The sequence below is a fragment of the Stylophora pistillata genome, chromosome 5 (assembly GCF_964205215.1).
Source record: "Stylophora pistillata chromosome 5, jaStyPist1.2, whole genome shotgun sequence".
Taxonomy (NCBI): Eukaryota; Metazoa; Cnidaria; class Anthozoa; order Scleractinia; family Pocilloporidae; genus Stylophora; species Stylophora pistillata.
In genome coordinates, this window is record NC_142523.1 from 28,257,768 (window position 1) to 28,285,468 (window position 27,701).

The 27,701-nt window shown below is 36.6% G+C and overlaps 2 protein-coding genes and 1 pseudogene across 3 annotated transcripts in view; 2 read left to right on the forward strand and 1 right to left on the reverse strand.

The window, feature by feature from the left end:
* The first annotated feature begins 6,639 nt into the window (after positions 1 to 6,639).
* Positions 6,640 to 27,701, forward strand: part of LOC148731247 (uncharacterized) — a 34,625-nt gene continuing 13,563 nt past the window's right edge. Inside the window, exon 1 of the mRNA XM_088760367.1 lies at positions 6,640 to 6,871. The gene's annotated coding sequence lies outside the window, so the exon portion shown is untranslated. The remainder of the gene's footprint in view (positions 6,872 to 27,701) is intronic.
* On the forward strand, positions 17,906 to 20,348 carry LOC148731248 (uncharacterized). Its single transcript, XM_088760303.1, has 2 exons — positions 17,906 to 18,458; positions 18,913 to 20,348. The coding sequence occupies exons 1-2, from the start codon at positions 18,337 to 18,339 to the stop codon at positions 20,168 to 20,170; spliced, it is 1,380 nt and encodes a 459-aa protein (XP_088616429.1). The 5' UTR covers positions 17,906 to 18,336; the 3' UTR covers positions 20,171 to 20,348.
* On the reverse strand, positions 20,242 to 22,129 carry LOC148731249 (uncharacterized; annotated as a pseudogene). The gene is made up of 2 exons (XR_016001297.1): positions 21,931 to 22,129; positions 20,242 to 21,614 (listed from the first exon to the last, which is right to left on the reverse strand). The product of XR_016001297.1 is annotated as an uncharacterized LOC148731249 (transcript).

A 27,701-nucleotide genomic window follows, 5' to 3' on the forward strand; every position in this document is an offset into this window, starting at 1 on the left:
GTTCAAATTCCCCATCCAAGTGATGGATTTGACTGTCATTATTATTCCTACATGCCTACCAAGCGTTAGAGCCTAGATTTAAATTTTTCACCTTTACTCAACTCCATATTAAAAGGTAAAACACTTGTGTTCTGCTGGATAGACCTGAAACTTCTGGTTTAAACTCCCCACCCAAACCAGGCAAGGCTCAAATTTCCCTACATAAGGACACGGATGGCAGTCAAATGCTCATGGGTCGCACGGCGGGATGTTGAAGGTTCGATTTAATCGACGCATTAATCAAAAAATGAATAAAAACAAATAACTAGATAACTAAAATAGCACGCCATTTAGACCGGAAATATTTTAAAGCATCTATTGAATACGAAATTTTCTTAGCAGAAGAGCACCAAGTATCCAAGACTTTCCCCGAAAACAAGCTTCGTTAAGTTAATTACTCGATGATTATCTAGATAGAGCTCATCGACATACGAACATGAGACATTGATTATTATAATGATATCTAAATATATATTACTGTTTATTCCCACATTCCTAAGGTGGCACCGTTTTGACATCTCTTTTGTAGAGAATAAAGAGGAAAAACTACACGCTAAATTTGGTATGAAGTTGAGTAGATGCCACAACACACAGCCAATCCTAGTCTCTTTACCTAACTCAAACTATAATTCGCTATTCAAAACAAAGCAAAAGCGAAATGAAAGGAGTCCTAAAGGAAGGGTAAAGCAGAATTTATTACTCGACGTTTCGGGGTCATCGTGACTCCATTATCAAGAGACTAGTTTAAAAACATGCAAATAAGGAAAGGTACAAGAATAGCATAAATTAGACTGAACGGCTTAAACAAACACCTTGGCGCGGATGGAATCCGTTTGCACGTTCAGTGTTGGCTTACGCATGCGAATATACAACATTTCATTAACAAGGCAATCAAATTTGCCGTTACATTTCGTGATGACGTTGAATTGCTCGATAGCGTTCAGGCATTTCACTATTGTGCTGGAGGTGGTAGTGTTTGTAGATAGAAGATGATTTCCTTGTGTGCCCTTCTACGCGCTCGTGTAAGTGACCACGAGTATAGCCCACATGGGGTCACTTACACGAGCGCGTAGAAGGGCACACAAGGAAATCATCTTCTATCTACAAACACTACCACCTCCAGCACAATAGTGAAATGCCTGAACGCTTGATCGAGCAATTCAACGTCATCACGAAATGTAACGGCAAATTTGATTGCCTTGTTAATGAAATGTTGTATATTCGCATGCGTAAGCCAACACTGAACGTGCAAACGGATTCCATCCGCGCCAAGGTGTTTGTTTAAGCCGTTCAGTCTAATTTATGCTATTCTTGTACCTTTCCTTATTTGCATGTTTTTAAACTAGTCTCTTGATAATGGAGTCACGATGACCCCGAAACGTCGAGTAATAAATCTTTCCTGGTTTTTTCTATGCCTTTGCTTTAGCAAATCCCTGCTGATCAAAGCAGAATTATTCAGCAAAGTATTGGATTCATTGTACAATCTTGAAACACGACTTGTTTTCCGAGCCGATACACAGATCTTGATTTCTTAATGAAGTGCAACATCTCTTGATCTTTTCTTTTGTCTCTATCGGCGTTCAGCTGGTAGAAAGGGTACAGACTAGGGGTGGTCAGCAGCTTTTTGGTCATGTGATATGTGTAGTAACATTTTCATTAAGAAAATTAAGTAGCACTTACTTCCTGATATATCCAAGGCGCAGTACATAAAAAGGAGACATAAGAAAGAACGAAAGAAAAGTGAAATTCACCGTTAATTACACGATCGTGCATCATCATGTTAAAAAAAGGAAGAAACCAAAAAAAAAAGGCATAGAACAGAAGGGAAATTATTGAGTTATCTCCTATACAATGTAAGATAATTAATTAAATGGCATTCACCGGTGATTACACGGACGTACATGTTAAAAAAAAAGTGCATAGAAAACGGGAGAAAGTATAAAGTTATTTTCTATGCAATGTCAGAAAATTAATCATTTGTATTTGAATGCTTTTCATTTTCAGAGGAGGAAACACACTCGGTTTTTTCTTTTTTTTTTTCCCCCACATTCATTCAACGTTGTCAGAAGAGTTTATATTCTCTTGACGTGGTACATGCACTTTTTATACTCCCCTGAGTTTAGTAATAAATCCCAAGCAGTGTGAAAGACGTCAAATTTCACTCATTTTCAATACTTGATTTCAACGCTAAATGACATGAGGAAAACATTTCGAATTAATTCAGGTGAATGTTTGGTATACTTGGGACGGTCCGAAATTTGTTTTGAAAGAAAAAAAGGTTTGAAACAGATTCCACGCCCATACACGTAAATGCCCCAAGTAACTAGCTGTAAGGCTTTTCTTTGACAAAGTGTGATTAACATTGTACTGAAACAGTTAAAGAAAAGTATAAATGAAATAGAATATAAGGAAATGATTAAATAAGCGAACGCATAAAGCAGATAAATGGATAAAGATAAAAAAAAGAACACTTACGCTGAGCTATCATTTCCACGTGAATGATTTGAAAATGATAAAAAGAAAGAAAATAATCTCAAATTCAATATATGTATTTAGTAGCTAAGATTTGCTCTACTCCTGGCTTTTGCAAATTAAAACAAACAAATACAATAACATCGACTCAAATGGCAGCTGAACTGATAAAATCATCTTATGTAGTCAGTAGATATAACTACAGGAACAGCCCTCATTTTCGCTATTTGGTTCATACTCAGTACATAATTATTATTATTTAACAACTAAAGAAAGAAAGGAGGAAAAAAAGAAAGAAAGAAAGAAAGAAAGGAAGAAAGAAAGAAGGAGAGAAAGAAAGGAGGAAAGAAGAGAAAAAAAAGAAAGGGAGAGAGAGAGAGAGAGAGAGAGAGAGAGAGAGAGAGTAGAGAAAGAAAGAAGGAGAGAAAAAGACGAAGAGACGGCTCCCAGTATTTGTTTGCATCCCGACATGGTTATCACAGCCCGAATTGAATGACAGTGAGCCATCGATCCAAGGAAAGGAAGACTATAATATATGACAACAGTGATCATAGTAATAAAACAAACTTACGGCACTGCTGTTCATCTGAGTTATCACCACAATTATCTCCATCCAAACAACGGAGAAGTTTACTAAGACACTTTCCATTTGCACAGGCGAACTCATAGTTCTCACACTTTCCTGTACAATAATGCAAATAACATCGATTCAAAGACAAGAATATTGAGCCTGTGCATCGAAGAAAATGGAGAGCACTCACATAACCGGAAACAATCCAAATGAATTAAACCAGAGACCAATTACTTGGAGCGTTCAACTCACACACTGAGCCTATGTCAAGGCATTTTCACGGAACGGTTTATTTCAGACTGTCTTTTCCAGGGAAATAATTAGAATTTAACTACCAGCTCATCGTGATTGGTCGAAGAGCTTACGTGGCCGGCCGGGGAGTCCCATACCGCGGTAATTCAAACTAAAAATAGATTTTTCTATTGAAAACATCGTGAGAAAACAAAGGTCAGTTGAACGCTCGAAGAAATGGCTCCTGATTAAACATGTTCCTTAGTTGTCAAGTCAAAACTTGGAGGTTGGATTATAACGCAACTTTCAGCTTAAACCCTCCTCCCCCCTCCCCCCCCCCCCATCATTCTACGAACTAGTAATTGTCGTGATAAGCAATGAAACTGAAGCTTCACAGAAAGTTTACCCGTTTGAAAGATTGGTAAAGTTTGCCAATCTCGACCCCTGAAGTTAACATTTAAACTAAATATGGTTTGTTTTATTTCATCTCAATCCATTATACACGATGCAAGACATCCGTTATTCTTCTTTTTATTTTTTCTTCACTTCGCTCTATTTTTTTCCAATTGCATTCTACTTGATTGATCTACGTTTTTTCCCCTTGACCTGACATTGCAAAAAATTTCAACGTTATTGCAACAATAGTCGTGCTAATGGCAACTGGAAGACTTTAGAATTTATTCTCCCACCATTACTAACAATTCCGGTCACGACGAATCCGCGCGGCGTCAGCTATGCTTCCTGTGAATCTAACATGGTGGCTGTGCGTAACAAGCCGGAGTGTCGATAAAATCGATTGCGTACATCTCCACACCTCGGAAGGGGCCGAAAACGTACCCTTCAACGCACAACGTTAAGAGAATAATATACCGGCGAAAGGTTCGCAATGTGAGTATTAACAGACCTTCGAAGAAAGAAATAACTGAATACGGGTTTTCCGTATATATTTTGAAATTTTCACTTAAGAGGCTACCTACAACGATTAATAACCTGATGGATTGTTTGAAGTCCAATGTGGAAATACATGCGAAATACATGCGAAGTTTAAAAAAGTTTAGGACCAAGATATGGTCCATGATACTACTCAGGGCTCTAGGGCCTTGCAGAGGTTGCAGCACACCATAGGTTTGAGGAGTTTTGTGTGATTGAATCATAGATCCTGTTGCCTACATGTAGTAAGATTCCTCGAACAATTATCATCTGGTACACCCACGCCTGACTCAGTGGACTTCATATTACAGAAATATCCAAATTGGATGAATAAAACAATTTGCTAAACAAAAGGCAATGAGTGTACACGAGTTGCTTCCTGTTCTGCCAAGAACTGTTGACTGTAAAATTGTGCTCAGAAAAAACCAGAAAGTGACATTGCCATGTTGATGTAGTTGGACATTGACTGTTTTTTTTTTTCTTTTTTAAGAATGAAAAACTTTTTTCAGAAAAATGCAATAGATTTATCTAGCAACCTTTGTGGCATTACATGGTTAGAGTGCTGGATTGTGTTGTGCGGGAGGTCGAGGGTACGAGCCCCAGCCAGACCAATACTCATGGTCAGTAAAAATAACTGAGGAGAATTTACTACCTTTCTATAATATCAAGAGATGTATAGACACTCCAGTCTTCTCGGATAACGACAAATATACCATAGGCCCCGTCTCCTGCAGGGTTAGAGGTAGGAGACATGAATTTCCCACGCACGAGATTACTGTGTGGTGGATGTCCTCCCCTGGGGTGGGATGTGTGGGTTGCTCTCCTATGTTTCATACATGAGCCTCTGGCTTGGGCAATCAGGGTAACCATGCCGCAAGGTTAGAATGAAATAAGATGAGATAGTCATAATCAGAGGAAAAGGAATGAGGGAGATAAGTAACATGTTGGTTAGTATTAAAAGTAGGTGGTAAAATGAATAGAAGAGGTTAGGTATAGGGTGCCAAAAAAAGTTTTTTTGAGTTAAAAAAAGGTTTGAGCTGAATATTTGGATTGATATGATGGGGGGTGGGAGTTAAGGATGGGTTGGTCTGAGCTGGTTTTGATTGACAATTGGTTTACTGGTATCTGTCTTGAATTTGAATGGTGATAATAACAGACACAAAAGTAAATTCCAAAATAATTTAATGTTATGAAAACTTAACTAAGCTATTTGGACAACACAGTAAATAATGGAACTATTGCAAGATAGTGATGAGAGAAAACATCCCTCTCTCCAATATTAGCTTAATTAAAATAGTGGAAGTTTACCTATGTAAAATTAACAGTAATTCGTTTTGCAATGATAGATATTTAACTTTGGTTAAAAAATAAATGGCTTCTTTTTTCGTAATTTTTCCAATCCTAAAGAGCCGCTTTCCTAGATTTAAATCAAAGCAAAACCAAAGGCATGATTTTGAGTCAACATAGTTCACAACGAAATCCATTTGTTATCGCCATACTTCAGTCTCCTTCGGCACTTTGTTAAAATGTTATTTCACAGGCGTCACACCACGTGCTCGTTGATTGATATTTCGCCTTCTTTCTTCCCTCTATGGGCCTGATTACATGAGCCGGGCTGGCGCGGTTAGCCGGGCTGATTTCTTTTGTTTTGGTGTTCGCCAAAGCGTGAAAACAAAAGAAATCAGCCCGGCTAACCGGGCCAGCCCGGCTCATGTAATCAGGCCCTATGTCTAAAATTTCGAAAAGGCTCACGGGAATTAAGTTTAATTAATTGGAATGTCGGTCGGAAAACGACGATGAGCTGCGACTATTTTGCTTTTCGAGTTTCGATCGTTCGACGATGTACCCTGCTGGCAGAGGTGTTTATTTGTTAACTTCCCCTACGGTTCACGTAAACCGTAGGGGAAGTTAACAAATAAACGCCTCTGCCAGCAGGGTATCAACGATGAGGTCAACAAACTGGAGTTTCTTCAGGAAAGTTTACGGCTCTTGCCAAACCAAGTGGCAGGGGCTCAGAAGTGCCGTAAAAAGCTTCTTTACTCTTCCTTGTTTTATCAACGAACCAACATTTTGCATGAACGGACGAAAGGGTGATCAGAAAAAGCCAACACGACAGTGTAAACGTTGCCGCAAATTGAGCCAGTTCGCAACCGTATTGAAACTTTGCACAAAAGACCGTTTTTCGGCGCGAGAACAGTTTTTGTACAATTTGTACACCCTCTCAATTTTATAAAATTCTTTTCTTCTTTTCAAAAATGAGAATTAAAACCTTATCTTTTAAACGGCTTCTTTGTTTTTTAAACTTTTGTAACGGCTGCTCATTTCACGCAAAATTTATTGAGTTTAAATAAGCACATTTCTGAGCCCGCGTTTCTTACCGCGGGTTGCAGGCGCATGCGCAACCGTTTTTCCTCTCTGTCTCCGAAACTAGTAGTTTCTCTGGAGAAATTGTGCTTCGAACGAGTGCTGAATCTCTGGAAGAAAGTTGATATTGCAGGTAGAAGCTTTTTTTTCTTTCTCGTAAGGCTCAGGATTTGTTTTGCGTTGTTTGCAAAGGAAAACGACAGAGCAAACAATTCGCTATGGGCCTCCACTCCGGCGAGTGAAGTACCAAGCACAGGAATACAGGTATCGATCTGTTTCTAATTTTTTGCTTTTCAGTGTATCTTTGCCAGCTCTAAAGGCTTAGACGGGTCGCTTTCCTTGATACAAAGCAAAGGAAAAATGAAGTGTTTTTTTGTTACCTTAAATATTATTATTTGCAGTAGTACACAGACAGCAGTCGTTCTAATGGCATCTCGCTGCGGCAAAAGTACATGAAAAATAGGTGTCCTGGCACAGTTGCCATGTTTTTGCCCTCCTTACTCCTAACTACCAAACAAATATACCTCCGTTGACCGCCAACTCAACGATCGACGCTGCGGGCACGAAAATTTAATTTTTTTCTTTGGCCTCAACAGTGGCTATTTCATAATTATGCTTGTTTCTGTTGAATTATACAGTGGTTTACTCTTGTTGGTGGCTAATACGGAAAGAAAGACTTAAAGGGTAAATCGCGTTCTATATTAAAAAATATGGAAAGTAAAAGTTATTTTTACTAGTCGTAAATTTTTGGTTACTGACAAAGGTTTAAAACCAATTCTAAAACTAAGAGATCCAAATTTACCTGTTGACGTTAACCGAATTATTTTAGAAGATTTAGAATCGGATTCTATAAAATTGAATGGAAGAAATTATCGTCAGCATCCAGATTTTAAAGAATTCTTTTGCTTTTCCAGATAAAAGTGTTTGTGAACTTAATAACTGTATTCATGAATTATGTATTCATGGTAAAGGAAAACATATTCGTTGGTCAGTGGTGTTACCCAAAAGATTGTCCTGAAGAACTTTCTATTGTTGAATATGATCCATCTAATAATAATGCTGCTGCTGCTTATAGATTTGTTTATGAATGTTTTAATGGTTTGATTCCAATAGGAAAGAAAATTGATTTTAAAGATAAAGATCAGAGTAACTTGAGACTAGATAATTGAAAGATTTCTTCTGGAAAAGGATGCTTAGAAAATCTTACAACACAAATTGAATATGATAAGTGGTTAAAAATTGTATGTACTGCTTGTATGGCAAGATGGATTTTCTGCAATTTGATAAAAATACTCATATATGAATGATGATAATGAGAAATAGAAAAATATGTGTGACTACAGTTGAAGGTTTCAATAATTTTATGAGTCTAAATGATGTTAAAAAATGGTATCTATTCTGAAAAGAATGTATGTAAATGTGGTGGTAATGTTTTGAATAATAATGACAAGAGTTTTATTTAGTTACAAGGTAACAAAGTGATTAAGCAGTGTTTGATCGATAATGAGATTGTTTCTGAAGATGATGTTGTATGTTATGGTGTGTGAAATGTATGTAAAACTAATTTATATTGTTAAAATATAGTATGTGTTATTATGATAATTATTTACCTTGGATTGGAAAATAACAATAATTTGTGGTGTTTGTAGACAGATTTTGAAAAAGAAGATTGAAAAGACTGAGATGAGAAAAGAAATTGAAAAAAATTAATATGTGGTGATAATATTTGTGACCTCTCACGGGAAAACGTTCCGAACGGTTAGCCGTTTTTAAACGGATAGCAGTTCATCGGCCGTTCGACTGGATTGGCATGCCGTTTGAACAACTCAAGCTATCCGTTCTTGAATATTCATCATCCGTTCGAACCGTTTGAGCTATCCGTTTAAGAAACTTCATCATCCGTTTGAATGCCTCTAGCTATCCGTTCTTGAGTATTCAGAATCCGTTCGAACGCCTCCAGCTATCCGTTCTTGAATATTCATCATCTGCTCGAATGGTTCGAGCTATCCGTTCGAGAAAATTCATCAGCCGTTCACTTTGCACTTTGGCAACGATGGTAGAAACATTTTCGGTGTGATCACAATCCATATCTTCTCTCGTTGAATTCTCCATTTTGTGATTGTGTGAAATAGCAGTAATTGACAAAAGTTGTTAGCAGTTACCAAGGCAACACATTTTTGATGGAGTGACACGGAAGCTGGGATTATGGAAATTTAAACCCGAATTGAAATTGAGAACTAGGCTTTTCGCGTGCAAGTTCCTTGGTTGTACCTTATCTTAATCGGTCAAATTCAATGATAAAAATATTAATTATAATCCATTTCAATGCGCCGAAAGCGAAGTTGAGTTATTCAAACGATTGAGTTTCGACTTGTTTCAAGTTATCTTTTCACAGAGTGTGTCAAATACCTCGCGTTACTCAACACCGCGTCACCCAACGCGTGACGCTTTCATTAAATAATCCTTCGCTTTGGCTCAAGACAAGAGCTTGGGACGCCTTTGTCGGCATTCGTTTTGACGAAACCATCTGTTCAAATAATTTCTACAGGCCATCACTTGTTCGACCGCTTAGTTGTTTATCCATTTGATCTCATCTGTGAGGCTCATCTCAGTGTTCGGAAAATTAGCCGTTCATCCCTTCAATAATTTTCATTAGCCGTTCATCCGTTCGACCTCATCCGTTCGAAAATTTTAATTAGCCGTTCATCCATTCGACCTCATCCGTTCTAAAATTTTAATTAGCCGTTCACCCGTTCGACCTTGTCCGTTCGAATTTTTTCACTAGCCGTTCATCCGTTTGACCTCATCCGTCCGAAAATTTTAATTAGCCGTTCATCCGTTCATAGTATCCGTTTCGAACGGCTTTCCAAGCTGTTCATCACCCGTTCGCTTGCCGTTCTGTTCACTGTTTGAACGGCTACAGTTAGGAACGTTTTCGCGTGAGAGGTCACATCTATGAAGGTTTGGTTGATTTTGGAGAAGGTGTTTGTCTTTTTTGTATGGAAGTACTTGTTGAATATGAAGAAGATAAAGAGGTTGCTGCTTAAATTCTTATATACAATGTGTTGGTTATCAATTCGTTTGTGTTGAATGTGGTTTTGTTGAAGGATACGGACTTGTGAATGAATTCATTGACTACCAAATTCAAGTTCAGGAAAAATAGTATTCAATTCACAGAAAGTATCGTATTATGAGAATAATAAATTATTTGACATTGAAAGAGAATATAATATTCAGATCAACAGAGACATCATCAACAGAATAGAAAAAGTGTTTTTTGTTCTTGATGAATGGAAGGGGAAAAAAGAAAAGAACGATCAACATGAATTTTGTCATAAACAAGATTTTCTCTTTGATTGGTATTAACGCTCATATTGAAGCAACCAAATGGAAGAAAATGATGAAAAGATATGAGCAATTTTGGAATAAGGCTTTAGAAGAAAGAGGAGATGATATAAAATCTATTTTGTGCTGAATTTCTTTCTGTATTTGTTTTCATATTTGTCATGTATCTGACTATGTTTCCAAGTACTGGTAGTCTCGTTTGGTTCAGAAATTGTTTGTTGTTGAAGTTGGAATCAAGCGCATATGATCTCATTTCATTCAACATTTTTTCATATGATGTGAATGTGAATTTGTACATTAATATTTTATTTTTCTTGGATGATTTCTCATTTTTGTGTATGCTGTCAATACTATGCCTGATCCAGTGATTGAACTGAGAACTATTGGGTTGAGTGTAGCAGCTCCAGCAATTGTCCCACTTACAATGAGAATAGAACTGGTTATTTCACAAATCAAGTTCACTTGTTTGAAATGTTCTTTTCAATAAACAGTATTTTTTACGATAGAATTTGTAAAGGTTTTCAAGTTCTGTTCTTGTGTCTTTATCTAATTCAGAATCGATATGGTTGAAGTTTATGATAGATAACGGTATCATTGGTTTTTAATCATTTCTTGTTGTCAAACATCTTGTTGTTGGTACGTAATTTGTTTGTGTTCAGTTAATGATTCCTGAGTATGCTTTGCATGGCTGAATTGATTTTTTTGTAATGGATAGTGTTCAATGAACTGCCATCTTTTCCAAATAAGAAAGTGAAAATCATTACATCGTTGTTGACATCAATCATCTTCACTTAAATAACCATGAATGAAAAATTTATAGACCTGGTTTTTGAAATAATCTATTTGTGCTTTTGGGAGCATTAGTTCATCAGGACCAGAAAGTTTCCTTGCATTCAGTCCGATTGTTATTGCAGTTTTTGTTTGTGATTGTTGCTTAATTTAATGCCATACAGATGATACTGAGTCATACCTTATATAATTATGATTAATTGACTACTTAAAGAACCTTTAAAAACTGATTATCATATAAACGATACATGTACTCAGTTAGTGAAAAATAAATGACATGTTTACACGAATGATACTCAATTAATGAACATTTTTATACTTTCATCTGTACTCTAGCTTTTCCAGACACATTATCCACAGATAGTTCTTTTTGAAGCACAAGAGCATACAAAAAGTAGCTATTTGCTGCTACAGCAGTCAGTGTATAATGTAGTTCAAGTTTTGTGCTTCCACTTTTCAATTCAACTTCTTGGTTGGTCAGATCTAAGTATAGAGTGTGTCAAAGCTTTTCAAATGATTTAACATAAATTGTTGGGCCACAGCTGAGAAAATCATGAAATTGTTTGCTGGATCTCATCATTGTTCTGTATGTTTTTGCTACTTCTCTGTCTTGTCTCATTCTCTGTTGTGGATAAAAAACACTACCTTCCACTTTGCACCAGCCACGTTTGATCCAACTTTATAAGTATCAAAAACAAATGGATTAAATTCTTATGGTTTCCAATATTTTTGGTTGTATTGAGAGCCCAAATGAACACATGGCTTGTCTTGGTTTTCTTATTGCTGTGCTTATCATAAAACTTCCACCTGGATTTTGTCTGGGAATACTTTTCACAAGTATTTCTTTCAAATAATTCCAAGAATTTGGCGTATGGTAATTTTTCAAAAACATTTGTCCACTAGTTGAATTAAATACCATTTTGGAATGAATCTTGTAATAATTAATCTTTCTGGATCAGTTACTCCATTAGCTCTGAAAATAACATGATCATCATATTCAAGTGTTGCTGTGATTCTAATTTTTCCATTTGAACAAATTTGATCCACAAATGATTTAAAGAAACCAAACCTGTGAAAGCCGATTACATTAACTTGAGCTGCAGCTGTTGATGATTGAATAATTTTTTGACTTTTTACAAATCCTTCATAATGGTATACTGCGTTTGGCTGGAACATAACATTTCATACTACATATTACCACAGTAGGCATGATTCATCAGCATCATTTCTCATAATTAAGTTGTGCCTGTTTGAAATCAAATTTGTCTTTCTGTACAGTACCAGTATTTGTGTCTGGAAATGAAGAATTGTTGGTCCAACATCTTTTGCATAAGAAATTGTGTAAATTCAACAAGATTCTTCAAATGCAGGCTCCTGTTGATATCTGGTGATTGATTAAACTATTGTGCTTCTTTGATTATTGCAATATTGTCTGCAGCAGCAAATTGTGCATTAATTATCTGCTCTTTTGCTGACATAAAACTCAGTTTCAAAATACACATTATACCTGTCAGGACCATTACGAATTTTGATGTTGTCGACATTGACCTCATTATTTTTGCTATTTCCCAACCTTTTCCTTGAATGACAGGTTTTTTTTTATCCCTGTGCCTTTTTTACTGAATTTATCATAAATTTTTTCACCAAAAACTTGTCCAGTTTTTTCACCAATTTTTTCAGCACACTTTACTGCAACTTTTGTTGAAGCCTTTTTTCGAATATTCTGTCCTGTTTTTCTAGCTACTGCACTTGCTATTTTGGAAAATAAATCACTTAAACGTTCACCAGTTTGATGAATGTTGTATGTTTCAGTGTCTCTGTTTTTGGTATGTCTCTGCATATTATATGTATACTATCAATCTTCTCTTTGAAAAACCGAAGTCAGAGATACAGTACAGTGCAGGTCAGACTAATGCGAAGCAAAACATACATGTACGCGAGTAACGCGTCAGCACCAGACGCATAAACGCGTCTGCGTCTATAGGCATATGGGTGAAAGACGCGAATAGAGCAAAGTCATCAGTATGTATGAGCTGGCTCATTGTTTTTTCTATTGTTTATAATTTATTGGTTTTTTTAATGGCCTAGCATTCTAAATTTAGTTGAAAGATCAAATTAACGTGGCGCATCGGCATGTGGCGGACGCGAACTGCTAAATTCGTTGATCTGTCAAACAAATAGTAAACTATTAGCCAGTCTTATGTTAACAGTAAACGGGTTTGATAAAACAATTTGTTGCTGTGTCTGAATTATCTCTTTACAGCTTTTAGAACCGAAGATAAAATTTTGCTTGCCGTGACGCTGGCAGTCCGGTTTGAAATCACAAAACCTTTCCCAGAATAACAATTTAGATTAATAAAACAAGCATCGAATGGCACCGTACTCTCGATACCAAACAAAAATCTGAAAAAAGCTTCCAAACTGAACTTACATGTAGAATAAGATTATAAACAAGAGTGAAAAGGTTACGCGTCGTAATCATCACACATGGACTTAATGCCGCGAAGCTTTTTCGAGTTTCGTAACCGTTGCAGAACGTTCCGTGCGGGGTTTGGATTGAATATTTTTCCCTTGGCTGACTACTAGATCAGCTCGGGATCCTACGTAAACCAGCAGCATTTTCGTTCGCGGTCCTTGCTTCTTATTTATTTGAAGTAACCATTTGCCGAACTGGCTCGTTTGCAAGGAAGTGCTAAATTTATGTAAAACCCTTCCACAATCTTCAAAACACAGTCTGATCGCGAGAAATAGTCTTGCGTGGAATGTTGTCTACCATGATGACTTTTTTCGGCGTCATAATGTCTCGAGATGTGACAAGATCAGATTTCAAGTTCGAACGTATGCTAATTTGTTGAGCACGTGAACTCGAAAAAATGTTTTTATCAGGTCTCTTTCATCGCAGAAGCGATGCTGTTTTTTCAGCCGGCCGAATACTAAACGGACAACTTTGGCCATTCTAACGGACGACTGTAAGCCGTTCGAACGGGTTAAGATTTTTCTTAACGGATTTATACAAAAGCCGTTCAAAGAGATGACGATTTTTTTTCTGAACGGATTACCTAAGCCGATGGCACGCATTCAATTTCTTCTGAAAGGTAGCACAAGCAGTTCGAACGCGGGTTAATTTTTTTCTGAATGTATTTTCCAAGCCGCTAGAACGGATACATTATTTTTTTTCAGAACGGATGATAAACAGCTAGTGAATTGAATTCCGTTCGAGAGATTCAAAAGAGGTCAAAAGAGGTGTGACTTTATCAATCCATTGTTTACCTTTACAATACTGAACATCCGCTTGCTAAGAAAAGTATTTTTTTTGCGCGGCGTTAAAACTTCGATTAAAAACATGGTAGTTTGCTATTTAAATCACCTCTTTACGCCTCATCAGAGTTAATAGAGAGAAGTATTAACTCTGACCTCATGAAACAAGAGATCTGAATGAAATATACAAGTCGTATCTCAAAGGCTGTAGAAATGGTTAAGGCTTTGTTGGATATGTATTGGATATGCATCTGTCACAAACTGCAAACCGTTCAAAAGTCATTTCAAAGTAAAAACAGTCTGTAGGTCAGTTATAATTTTCTCGATCTTTTGCGCGCGCCGCGATAATTATGGAGAGGGAAAGAACTCTCTGTTACAAACTGCAAACCATTGTAAAGTCATTTGAAAGTAAAAACAGTAGGTCCAATTTTTTTTTTCATCTTTTGCGCGCGCCGCGAGAATTAGAAAGAGGGAAAGAACTCTTCGTTACAAACTGCGAACCATTGTAAAGTCATTTCAAAGTAAAAACAGTAGGTCCAGTTTATCTTTTTAGATCTTTTGCGTGCGCAGCGAAAGTTGTAAGGAAGGAAATATATCTGTCACATACTGCAAACCGTTCAAAAGTCATTTCAAAGTAAAAACAGTCGGTCGGTCGGGTTTTTTTTTCTCGATCTTTAGCGCACGCCGCGAAAAGTATAAAGAGGGAAAGAACTCTTTGTTATAAACTGCAAACCATTGTAAAGTCATTTCAAAGTAAAAACAATCGGACCACTAGTTTTTTCTTCTCGATCTTTTGCGCGCGCCGCGAAAATTTTAAAGAAGGAAATATCTCTGTCACAAACTGCAAACCATTCAAAAGTCATTTCAAAGTAAAAACAGTCGTTCCGATTTTTTTATTCTCGATCTTTTGCGCGCGCCGCGAAACTTCTAAAGAGGGGAATAACTCTTTGTTACAAACTGCAACCATTCTTTAGTCATTTCAATGTAAAAAAAAACTCGGTCCAATATTTTTTCTCGATCTCTTGCGCGCGCCGCGAAAATTATAAAGTTAGAAATATCTGTTTGTCACAAACTGCATACCATTGTCATTTAAAAAAGTCATTTAAAAGTAAAAACACTCATACCGATTTTTTTCTTGATCTCTTATGCGCCGCGCGAAAATTATAAAGAGAGAAAGAACTCTGTTACAAACTGCAAACCATTCTAAGGTCATGAGCGTTCTAGCAAAATCCCGTCCACCTTTGACGAAGAGCAAAAACGTGACCACTGCTGATGATTGTTTGTCTAATGTAAACATGACGGCATGCTTCATTTTACGAAGTTTTGAAGTCTTGCCTTGCCTTGGAGCAGCCACCGAAATAACAGATTGTTTCTTTTCTGAACGGATAGGTCGAGCCGTTCGAACGGAGAACCTTTCGAAGGAAACGAAGAACAAAAACGTGACGACTGTTTGTCTAATGTAAACATGACGGCATGCTACATTCAACGAAGCGTGGCGAATTAATATGAAGGCTTGTCTTGTTAGAGCGGCAGTCAAAATAACTGGTGTTAGTGTTTCTTTCTTGAGCAGATAGCTCGAGTCGTTCAAACAGATGATGAATATTTTAGAACGGATAGGCTTGAGGCGCGCCAATCCACTTGAACGGCTATCCGTTTAAAAACGGCTAACCGTTCGGAAGGTTTTCACGTGAGAGGTCACACATTGTTTACATCGGAGGTAACTGAGAAACGAGCGCCTTAAGCGAAAGAGCGAGCGAAATTCATAAAATTCAAAGTAATATTAAAGAATACTTGGCCGTTTGAAACGCTGTTTGGTTCAGTATTAAGTCTGGGTTTCTTCATCCAAAACAAACAATTCCTTTTTCCTTATAAACAAGCGACGAGCCGTTTGTGAAGTGAGCAAGATTGGAAATATGATAGCTTACATCAGCGGTAACTGAAAAGCGAACGAACGAACGAGATTCATAAAATGCAAACTAATATTTAAAGAATACTTGGACGTTTTAAACACTGTTCGATCTAGTATTGAATGTGGCTTTCTTTTCTCAGAACAAACAATTCCTTTTTCTTTTCTTTATAAACTAGAGACGAGGTATTTGCAAAGCGAGCAAGATTGGAAATATGACAGCTTTCACTGACGTTTTCATACTATCCAAATTTTTTTCTTGTTGGCGGCCGCGTTTTCAGATCAGGATATTTCTTTATTTTTCAAAACACTGCCCCACAAAGCAAACTTAGGGCCATGAATAACAAAAGAATAGACGCACGCAGCACTGACGCGTATCTGACGCGTCAGAGTATATGCGTAGACGCGTCAGACGTGCTTTAAGCTTGCGTCTGCGGTGTTCGCTTTATTCTGACCTGCACGGTATACCTGTCAGAACCATTACGAATATTGATGTTGTTGACATTGACTTCATTATCTTTGCTATTTCCCAACCTTTTCCTTGAATGACAGGTTTTTTTATCCCCGTGCCTTTTTTACTGAATTTATCATAAATGTTTTCACCAACAACTTGTCCAGTTTTCTCACCAATTTTTTCAGCACACTTTTCTGCAACTTTTGTTGAAGCCTTTTTTCGAATAATTATTCTCTGCTGTTTTTCTAGCTACTGCACTTGCTATTTTGGAAGATAAATCACTTAAACCTTCACCAGTTTGATGAATGTTGTATGTTCCAGTGTCTCTGTTTTTGGTATGTCTCTGCTTATTATATGTATACTATCAATCTTCTCTTTGAAAAACCAAAGTCAGAGATACAGTATACGTGATTCCATTCAAATCGATCAGTCTGTCTTGTTCATCTGTGAAATACAAACTAATTGGTTGGAATTTTTCTCATTCTTGGTTCAACTGAAAATGGAAAACTGAGAGGATTAGGTTGCTGATGTTAATTGTTAAAAGTGCATTTGAACTTATTCTATTGATAACGCTTTTCAAAAAATACATTTGCTTTCAATAGAATAGCATCAATTCCATTTGTAATATTTGGCAATTTATCTCCATAAGAAGTCACTGGGGGTATTTTCTAGGCAAAACTAAGCAAAATATTGAAATCACCTTCTCTGAGATCTTCTCAAAATTTCTCTTCAAGAGCAATCAAAACTCTGAATCTTTCTGCATATAGTTTTATTTGAATCCCTGGTTCACTGTGTCCACTTGATATCACAATTGCATTTTTTTTTAATACACAGTTCAAGATCTTGATAATCAAAAGTTCCTTCTGGAAAAGTGATTGTATTCCAAGTCGATCCATCATCAGTGCTGTATTTTAATTTATTATTGTAGCAGTTATACTTTGTTGCTGTACCAGCTGTAGCTCATGCTGAGTGAATCAACAGCATGCAATGCTATATTTTTCTCTTTCATCCAAAACAAAATCAGAAATAAGCTTGAATGTAAAATCATGAGTGACAGAACCTTCAATTCCAGTCCCATTTGAAGAAAAACTCATAAATGTTCTTTTCATGTATAATATGCCCATATTAATTAAAAAACTTTATGATATAATTAACAGTTATTCCATGAGCGCGCATTGGATATGAGATGATAGATAGCCAACAAGGCGTGTAGCGTCGAGTTGGCTATAATCATCTCATATCCAACAAGTACGAGTGGAATAATTGTTTTATTAAAAAACCGACCTCAAGATATTAGACAAATCTTCTCGACTTTATTTTGTAAGAAGAAACCGGATGTTACAATGTATAGATATTAGATTATGGTATATTGGCTCATATACCGCAATGGCTAAGCCAATAAAGAGGCTTGAATTGCATTATCCAATGCTCCAGTTTTTAATAATGAATATTATTAAAAACTAGATCATTGGATAATGCAATTTAACACTTTTTATTGGCTTAGCCATTATGGTATATCAGCCAATATACCATAATCTACAAATATGGCAAGCGTACGTGTTAAAAGGGAGCTAAAAATTTAATAAAATTTAATAATTTAATTTAACGTTTTTAATAAAACAATTATTCCACTCGCGCTTGTTGGATATGAGATGATTATAGCCAACTCGGCGCTACGCGCCTTGTTGGCTATCTATCATCTCATATCCAACGCGTGCTCGTGGAATAGAGTTCTAAAGTGTGACGTCACGTTGCCATGGCGCTGAAAAAGTCAGTTCTAAACAACTCGGACAATCTCTTGCGCGTGGGTCACGTAGTGCTTGTCTCTGCTTTGTCTTATAATTAAAACGTTTATTAACCTTGTGTTATATTACAAAAGAGGTCAAGAAGAAGAACACAGGGTCAAAATGTCAAATACTATTTGAAAATTATCGCTTTTTGTCGGAAGAAATTTATCGGAACGAACACAACAGCACAATGGTGTACTGCTTTGCTCCGACATGCAGTCATTCATCAGAAAGCCACACTTGCAAGTTCTTTGCATTTCCAAGCGATAAAAAGGAAAAAGACGAATACAAGCGATGGATCCGTCTGATAAGGTTTGTAAACGGCACTTGTAATTAGCGCTTTGCTCAAAAGAACATCTTAACATTTGCCATTTTTTTGCGAGTGTGCGATTTCCACCGATGAACAAGCGCATGTAGTGTCAAGTTTGTGGGTACTGAGTAGGTTTTTGTGTATTTGCTTTTCATTACATTTTAAATTTTGAAAAACCTCGAATACAACTGTGCTGAAAGAATATGTGTTTGTCTGAACGCCACTGTGCTAACATGTGCTTACTTTCAAAACTTAAAATTTCTCGGTGCCCATACTGAGTCATATATTTCAATGTTGTTTGTGCTATGAAATGCATATGGCTTACTGATTTATTTAATATATTTTTAAGAGCTTCTGGACTTCAGGAGTTAGCTGAAAGTTTGAAACGAATTTTGAGCAATTTAAATCTTTACAAGTGTTTAGGATTAAGTTCTGTTATCTGTTTCTTTGAAATAGGAGGAAAGACAGAGAACCAAGCAAGCATTCTAGAGTGTGCAGTTGTCATTTTGTGGATGGAGATAAATTAAATGGGCCCACAATTTACGAAAGAAATCGAGATAAGATATTTCCTGGTGAAGGAGGACCACCAAAGAAAAAGAGAAAAGTAACAGCTAAACAGAAGACGGTGCAGGAAATGGTGGCTGAGGCAATCACAACATCTGGGCAGCAGTCCACTAATAATGACACTGATGATACCAAACAAGAAAGTTGCAACAAGACAACAAATGAGATAATACTGGAGGCAGAATTAAATCAAGCCAGGGAGGAACTTCAGGACCTGCAAGAAAGAGAAAGCTACACACAAAAACACTACTCAGCTTCTGGATTGAGTGTAGAGGTTCTTAGAATGGAAACAGGGCTTCCAACAAAAGAAGTTTTTAACATTGTAGTACTTCATGCCTTGAGATTCAAAGATTTTATTGTTTATTATTCTGGTTGGAAAGTAGAGTCCATTAATTTTGAGGACCAGATTTTCATTACTTTAATGAAACTAAGACAAAATTATACCAACTTGCACCTTGGCCAGCTTTTCAGTTGCAGTGTTGCAACAATAGCTAATATTGTCACCACTTTTGTCCATGTTTTGCATTCCATATTATTTCATGACATCATGACAACCATTCCGTCCAGGCAAAAAAATGTGTTATGTGCACCATCTTCTTTTTCAGAGTTTACTTCTTGTAGAATTGTCATTGATTGTACCGATGTGGAGATCGCAGCCCCGGGGTTAATGAGTTTGCAAAATGCCACTTATTCAAGCTACAGGGGTATGAACTCATTTAAAGTAATTGTCGGGGTTGCACCAAATGCAGTAATAACTTTTGTTAGCAAATTGTACCCTGGGTCCATTTCTGATAAAGCCATAGTACAACAGTCAGGTCTGTTGAACCATCTTGTTCCAGGGGATATGGTTTTGGCCGACAAAGGCTTTCTTATCCAAGACATCTTGCCCAATAATGTTTCTCTTAACATTCCACCTTTTTTGAATAATGGTGTTTTCACTGAAAGCGAAGCAAGGAAAACAAAATCCATTGCCAGAGCAAGGATCCATGTAGAGAGGGCAAATGCAAGGTTAAAGGATTTCAAAATTTTAACTTTCATCCCATATTATTTAAGATGTTATGCTGATGTTATTTTTCAGTTATGTGCTGCACTGGTAAATTTACAATTTCCACTTATCAAAGAGGGGTGTGAGGGGGCAGAGTTTGAGTGATCTGAGTACAAAAAGGATGTTTGGCTGTTATCAGTAAACAAATATAATGGTCATCATATGATAGAACTGAGTCAATCGAATAACTTTTTTCAATTATGTTAATATATAAACAAAGTCAGAATGCCATTATATTTTGTAAGACATTTAGTAGAAATAATAAAGATCAACACAACCTGCACTCTTTGTTACTCAAATTTACAATCTTATGTTTATCTCTTTAAAATTTGGCCCAATAGTCCAATACATTTACCAAATCTTTGCTGGTGACACTGACATTGCTCGAGAAAAGTTACAGCCAGAGACAGTACAACCAATACTCTCAGGTGAAAAGCCTTGCACGCATGTCTGTTTAAGGAAATAAAATTACAATGCACCTTCCACTATCTTGGGAAAAATGTGTTTAAAATAGAATTCTTTCAAGACTGGAATATTTGCATCCCAGGTTTCATCTTGCTCTATTTTGACAACAGCCACGTCCTTAGAAGTCCAAACAACAAAGTAGCAAAACTTTCGCTGTGTAAAAAAGATTTCACCCTGTACCTGGTCCCAATAGACATGGTCCTTCTTTAACACATCCATTTCCATCCTGTGCTTTTTTTAAGCAAAATGTTGGTGAAGTAGCAATGGCTTCTTCAATTGTTAGGTTCCTTTCAGTGTAAGGACACTTAGCTTCTAGGACGGTTTCATCATCTACAATTCCATCCGGAGAGGCCCCAAGGATTCCAGAAGCATCCAACCAAATACCAGTTTCCTGGACGGTTTTCCCTGTCAACATAGTGAATGCTTTGAGTGCTTCCTGTTCATTGTTCACACCCCATTGTACAGCCTTAACTCCAGACAAATCGTATTCTCCAAGAAGGCCCTTCAAGAGAGACTGGGTCACCCGTTTGGCCTTCAAAACGCAACCAAAGTTACTTGCTGTTAATCTGCCCCTTCTAGCTAAATGCCAAGTTGGGTTGTTTCTCTGTCCAATGGTAATGTCACTTATTTTTAAGATGTACTCATCAGGAATCTTTGCCTGTCTTACTAGGCAATCAATTTGTTGCTGTGATCCTTGTAATTTAAGAAATTCTTCCGAGTAAATGATATCCTCTATTGTCGGTATGGGAAGGTTACTAACAGTAGCTGGTTCAGGGCTCATAAGCCAACAAAGGCCAGTAAATCTTCCATACTCCTGTAGGTCTCTGTAAAGGGAAGACCGATCAGATTGAGTAGGGTTTCTTGATAAGCAGCAATACTGTTTTGTGGGAGGAAACATTTCTTCGACGGATTGCCAAGAGAGCGGTGTATTTGCTTTGCGTTTCTTCCAATTGCATTCAACATCTGTCCGGCTGACGTTGTAGATGCCGTGAATGAAAAGTGTAGCCGCGTGGCTGCACTTAAACTTCCCCCTTGGACACTCGCACTCACTTGATCTTATAGCATTCTCGCTATCTAAGTAAACCTAGCAAATCGGAAAAAAAAAAGACGCGTGAGGACATGAAAAGCAACTGTCAAAGACTTCTAAATACATGAAGACTCCAAACGAACGAACAGTTCCATGCCTCGATTGAACTAACACATCGATATACATCGAACGACCTTAACAACAAAGTGGATCAACGCTAAAGTTTGCGCGTCTAGTTATTCCACGATTAAATTATCATGGAAAAGAACTGCTATTAACTTAAAAATCTCACTGAGAAGCATTTCAAAGCAACAAATAAGCTTAAATGACAAGCCGCATCTGCAGTGAGTATTCTGGAACCATTTCCACTCACCGTGACTTTGTAGACTTTGTTTCGCATGCTTGCGTGCACTTCTCCTCGTAAAATACCCTGACTATAATTAAATGACTCCACATGGCCTGATTTGTAGTGGTTTTCACCCTTCGTAATTGACTTCTGCTCTTCTCCGAAGAAAGAAATGAGCGACGAGATAGAGAGGGCCGACATTTTGCATAGGGCGTCGGTCACGTTTTGGGCCTTTGTTTGGAACTGAGTTTTTTAGCACCATGGTAACGTGACGTCACGGCTTTAGAACTCTATAATTGTTAATTATATCTGTTCAGTGAATATTATTCATTGTATTCATTTTTATCAATTACTTTGAGTTTGATGAGATGGTCAAACATTTGCTAGTATGCTTCATTTCTGAGTTGAATATTATTGCGTCCTGCAAGTCTTGTACCTGTAAGAAGTTTCAATCATTTGAATCAAATCTTTTGGTGTTGTATAGAATACTTTTGAATCAGCAAGAGATTGTTTTCCACTGCCTCTGTGTTTTGGCATAATTATTTGCAATAGTATTCAGATTATTGAATATTTTAATAGCTTTAGCACTACATAAATTTCTCTTTTTCATAATTAAATCAATCAAACTCTATTGGCTTTTAACCTTCATAAATAATCTGCCCACCTTTTTGTACTTCAATAACTATCTCATTCATCAATCTTGGAACATTTACATGTATCATCAATTTACCATAATAATTGTCCATTATCTATTTTATAAGCATTTCTTTTCTTCTGTTTGTAACTCTCCATTCCTTTTCCTTTCTTGATCGACTTTCATCTTATCACCTTTTATAAATTAGAATATCTAATGAATCTCTGTAATTTTAATGTGAGTTAATCATTGAATCATAAAACTCCAAAAGAGGAGAATCTTTTTTTTTCTTTTAACATCTTCTGGAGTTGCACTTAATAATTGTGATGGAAGCTAGTGGAAAAGCTTCTTGAATTTCTCTTGATTTGGAAAATCAAAGGGTCACCGAGCACTTCAGTGTCTTGTGTAGACAACCCTTCATCAACATTATAAATGTTAGCAGATACATGGTGGTTCGATCTCTGGCATTATTTTACTAGGTAATTCTCTGTTTAAAGTAATAATGTCTCTGTTCATTTCTGTAATATCATTGAGACCTTTTCTTACTGCAAACTGATTTTCCTTTAATTCACCAAATGAATCAATCTGTCTTGATTTTCATCAACTGACTTTTTCAATTCTGTCTGACCTTCTATAACAGGTTTGAGAAACTGTCTGCTTGCAAACTGTGATGCAATTATTTGATCATTATAATTTCTGACAGTATGTTTGATTGCTTTTCTCATGTCTGTGGTTTTTGCTGAGCTGTTTTCATAATTTGTATATTAATTTTATTCAAATCTGAAGTTTATAATATTGCAAACATGTCTTTCTGAAATTTTCAAACACATCAGCCAACAACAATGCATCACTTTGCAGATACAAATTGTGATATTCACCCATATTTTTCAATTTCAATGTCTTCCAAACATTTTTTGAGCATGTTCATATTCTTCATCTGTTATTTGCTCACCAGTCAGAATTAACTGTCAGTAAAACTCTTCTTCTAGTGGCAGCTGTGTTTCTTCAAATTTTTCAAAGCTGTCCCTGTTGTCATAAGAATAAACACCTTTTTGTTTCATAAGTTTGTATTTTTCATCTTTCTTGAACTTTTGTCTTGCGTATTTGAAACTGTCTTCAGGTAATTAAATTATCAACAAACTTTACAAGAGAACTGCTCATAAATTGGAAACTGTCACGAAACACCAAATTATTATTCAATGTGAAAGCCATTATATTTCTCCATATTATTTAGAATGACGTCCAATTTAATTTGTTTTTTTCTTCAACCAACTTACCAAGATTTTGCATAGTGAATTGAGAATCATAACCTCTCAAATTATGCAAAATCACAGGAATCCTCACTTTTTTAAATATTGAGCCAAAGCTTCAAATTACAATCCTGATTTGCTCTTCCACTGAATTCTCCAGTAATATGATCATGATCTCCCACTCTGATGCATTCATTTGTGTATTTGTTTTGTACAAATATTGTAACTTTTAGCTTTCTTGAATTTCTTCATCATCAGTCATTTCAAACTTTTTTTGAAAGGCTTATAAACCATATCTTTGCAATATTTTGTTTCCTCAAGAATTTGTTTCAAAAGTTTCTCCGCAGCATTCTCACTTCTGAAATACTGAACTGGTTTACTAAGTTTGTCATCATAACAACAAAGTAGTTTATAAGCATTTATAACCACAATCTGTATGCTTCTGATAAGGTTCTGTGTGTGGCCTCAAAATCAGCATAGACGCAAAATGGAAGTGGAATCTGTCTGTATAGACGTAAAGAAAAATTTTTCACCCTTTTCTGGCATTTTTTTATTTTGCTTTCCATTTATAGCAATACAATCTCCATATGTTTACTTAATATATCTTGACTACTAAAACACTGTGGATAATACATGCAAAAGTATTTCCTCATTATGCTTGGTTTTATGCCTCATCATCTTGTTCAAATCTTTTATCAATACATAATGGCTCTTGTTGTCATAACTTATCAATTATAAGTAGGCTCATTTCATTCTCAAATGTTTAGGTTATTTTCATAACCAAAAACATCAATTCTGATGTCATTCTGTTTTTCAATCCTATTATTGTAATGTTTCAGTGAAACTTGAAAATCAACACCTGAGTAATCCAATTCATCAACAAACTCTTTGTCTTTCTGACTCTTTGTGAATTTATTCTCTGCTGCCGATTGAGATGCCTCACATGGCACCATCTAAAACATTCATTATTTTCATTCTCCATATTATTTTATCAAACTCTCTGTAAGTACTAATTCACTTGGAAGTTGCATAATTATATGAAGACCCTTTCATTAGCCTTTATTTAACAATATTTACAATATGTTGATCAAATCTATCTATTGTCTCCATCCAGATCCTTTAGAAATCCAATTACCAATTCTATTAATAAGTTCAGAGGTTGAACTTTTAGGATCCCTCTCAAGATCAGCCTCATTAATCACAGGTTTTGAATATGAATTAAAAATGCACTTTGAAATTCATCTTCACCTCCCTTCATTTACTAAAAGTAATTTTTAAAGTCTCAACTAACTTAAGACCTTTCATTTCCAATAATTGACCTCTTAGCATAATCTAAAATTATCAAAAATCGCTTTCCTTGTTTCTCTCAACTGTTTCAAAGCATTATTATCACTACGAATACTGATTTTAAATGATTTAGTAAATTCACTCAGTGCTTTATCCTTGAATGTAATATTAGTTCTAATAGTCCTTGGTTTTGGAACAGGAGTTGCTATATTATTTTTCTCATATTCTTGAACCATTTTGCTTAACAGATTCTTGTGATCTTGGCATTGGAATTGGTTTAATTCAGCAATCTTTTGGCATGTTTTAAAATCAAATCAATCAAAACAGATTTTTTCATTTTTTTGAAATCTATATTTTTAAGATGGCTCATCTCCGTACTATAGTTAGATAAAAGTTTTCACCCTAATTCTTGGCCATACTCATTTCTGCTCTTTGTACGTCATTTACCTTTTAAAACTTATCCTTAATGTTGAAAGACAAAACTGAAATCAAGCGAGAATTTTCGTCAAGTGTGTTTTTAGACTTGATTTTCTTTTTTATTTAAGAGTTAAGAAAAGGAATAGAAGTGTATTATTACTTTAAGCCAGTCAATGTAAAAGTTATAGAAAGCAGTTTGTTTATTTCCCTTTCCTTTTGGCGGTCTCATCTGAGTACAATTTCTTTCACCTTCTTATTGTGGTAACGTTGTGAATTTGGTATGGAAGGAGATGTTCAGTTTCTTCGGTAAATGGAATTTGTTGTAGCATATTTCGCGGTAAGCTATGTTTTTGATTATGTCAATGTGCTAGTTAAGGATGAGAGTAAATCTCTCTAGTAAAAGTTCACCCCGCACAGGAATTCCTGGAAATTTCTACTTCTTGTACTTTTAATTATTTCCAGACCCGCTTTTTTGGATGAAATTCTATGTCAAAAGGAATATTTCTTGAAGTTTAAGTTAACACCTTCAACACCCCTTTCTTTAAGGTGACACTGAGTGTAAACAGCTTATACCTTTTTATCTTCGCACTGAATTTTGAATTAGATAATGTGCGGTAAGACCACGTAGCATTTTTGGGGGTGGTACTTGTGAACGACCCTTCTCCGCATCTTCTCTTTATTTTGTTGTTGTGTAAGTCTTTTAAGGCTATTTTCTCTTAATATCTCTTTTCAAGAATGATTCTACATGTAGTTCTTCCGATAGGTTAATTATGATTTTTATATTATCAATCTTGTTTCCGTTCTGGCCGATCTTAACCGTAAAAAGGTTTGAAATTTAAAGTAGAAAATCAATCAATCAATCAATCGTGTATTCAACCCTATTGCAGTAACAACTGAATTACAGGGAGCGGTCGCGACATATATTTTGAAATTTGACAGACTTCACAAAATCATTAATTGTTTTGCATTTTCCAGTAGAGGCCTGAACCGATTGTGAGCCTGAGCGTAAATTAAAACCGAGATAGTAAACCAGCGGAACCCGAAAGAGACTAGTAAGTGTGTCTGACATATGACAGGACTTGGCAAAATTCACGCAAGCTTGTTGCCGCCTATCACTAAGTAGTTCAAGGTCAGCAAGATGCAGTGCGTCGCTATAACAGCGATCAGGGAAGACAATATAAAAAGCTTTCTTCTGGACTTATTCTAAAAGGTCACTTAGGTAGGCTGGAAGTGCGCCCATGCAGGGGACGCATATTCGAGCACAGAGCGAATCGTACTGCAATATACAGATACTAATTGGGAAGGTGAAAGTCCACTATTCTTAAGAATCCTCATCCCGTAGAGGCGTTTGGTAGCTTTGTCGTATATGTACTCAAAATGTGCGTTCCATGAAAGGTCATCAGAAACTATGACCCCCAGTAGTTTATACTGGGATACCATTTCGATTAGGGCGCCCCCTATTAGTATAGGACTGGAACATGTTGATTTATACCTGAGAAGGTTAAGAACCATCTCTTTACACTTTTTAGGGTTTAGTTTCATATTGCGCTCCAGGGAGTACTTATTTACATTAGATGTGATGATGGGCAGACAACTATTGGAGTTCCTGGGAATAAGTTCCAGGATGGTGAGGTCATCAACGTACTTAAGACGAGCACACAATTCACTGACCAGGCTATTCACAACTATAGCGAAGAGAAGGGGAGCCAATTATGTACCTTGTGGGATAGCACCACGAGGCGAGATGGCCGAAAACAGTTGGCCATTAATCCTAACACGTTGCATACCGGCCAACCAAAAAGGCGCCAACCCAACGGACTATGGCTTCATAAACACCAAGCTCCTCCGACCGCATGCTGTGGTCGACGAGATCGAACCCCCTACTAAAATCAGTAAACAAAATCCTGGTGTACATGTCCTCCCTGTCGAGTGATTCGAGGATGACGTGCATGAAGTACACCAGTGCGTGAGTAGTAGATTTACGAGCAACCGCAAAATGCTTCTCGTCAAGCTGATGTTGAACTTGGGAGAGCATGGACGAGTAGGTAAATCCCTTGAAAATCTTAGCGAGCTGTGAAGTTAGGGAAACTGGGCGCAAATCCTCCTCAACCACCTTTGGAGGGATGCATTAAGGAACAGGACACAAAATTGACTGCTTTAGTTGGGGCGGGATAAACCCTTGAATAATCGAAGAATTATAATTGTCACAG

What these genes read in the sequence shown, in the direction of transcription:
- LOC148731248 (XM_088760303.1), top strand. Translation starts at nt 18,337, where the DNA reads ATGGTGTACTGCTTTGCTCCGACATGCAGTCATTCATCAGAAAGCCAC. An exon ending in CGATGGATCCGTCTGATAAG is followed by an intron (nt 18,459 to 18,912) that starts GTTTGTAAACGG and finishes TCTTTGAAATAG; the next exon opens with GAGGAAAGACAGAGAACCAA.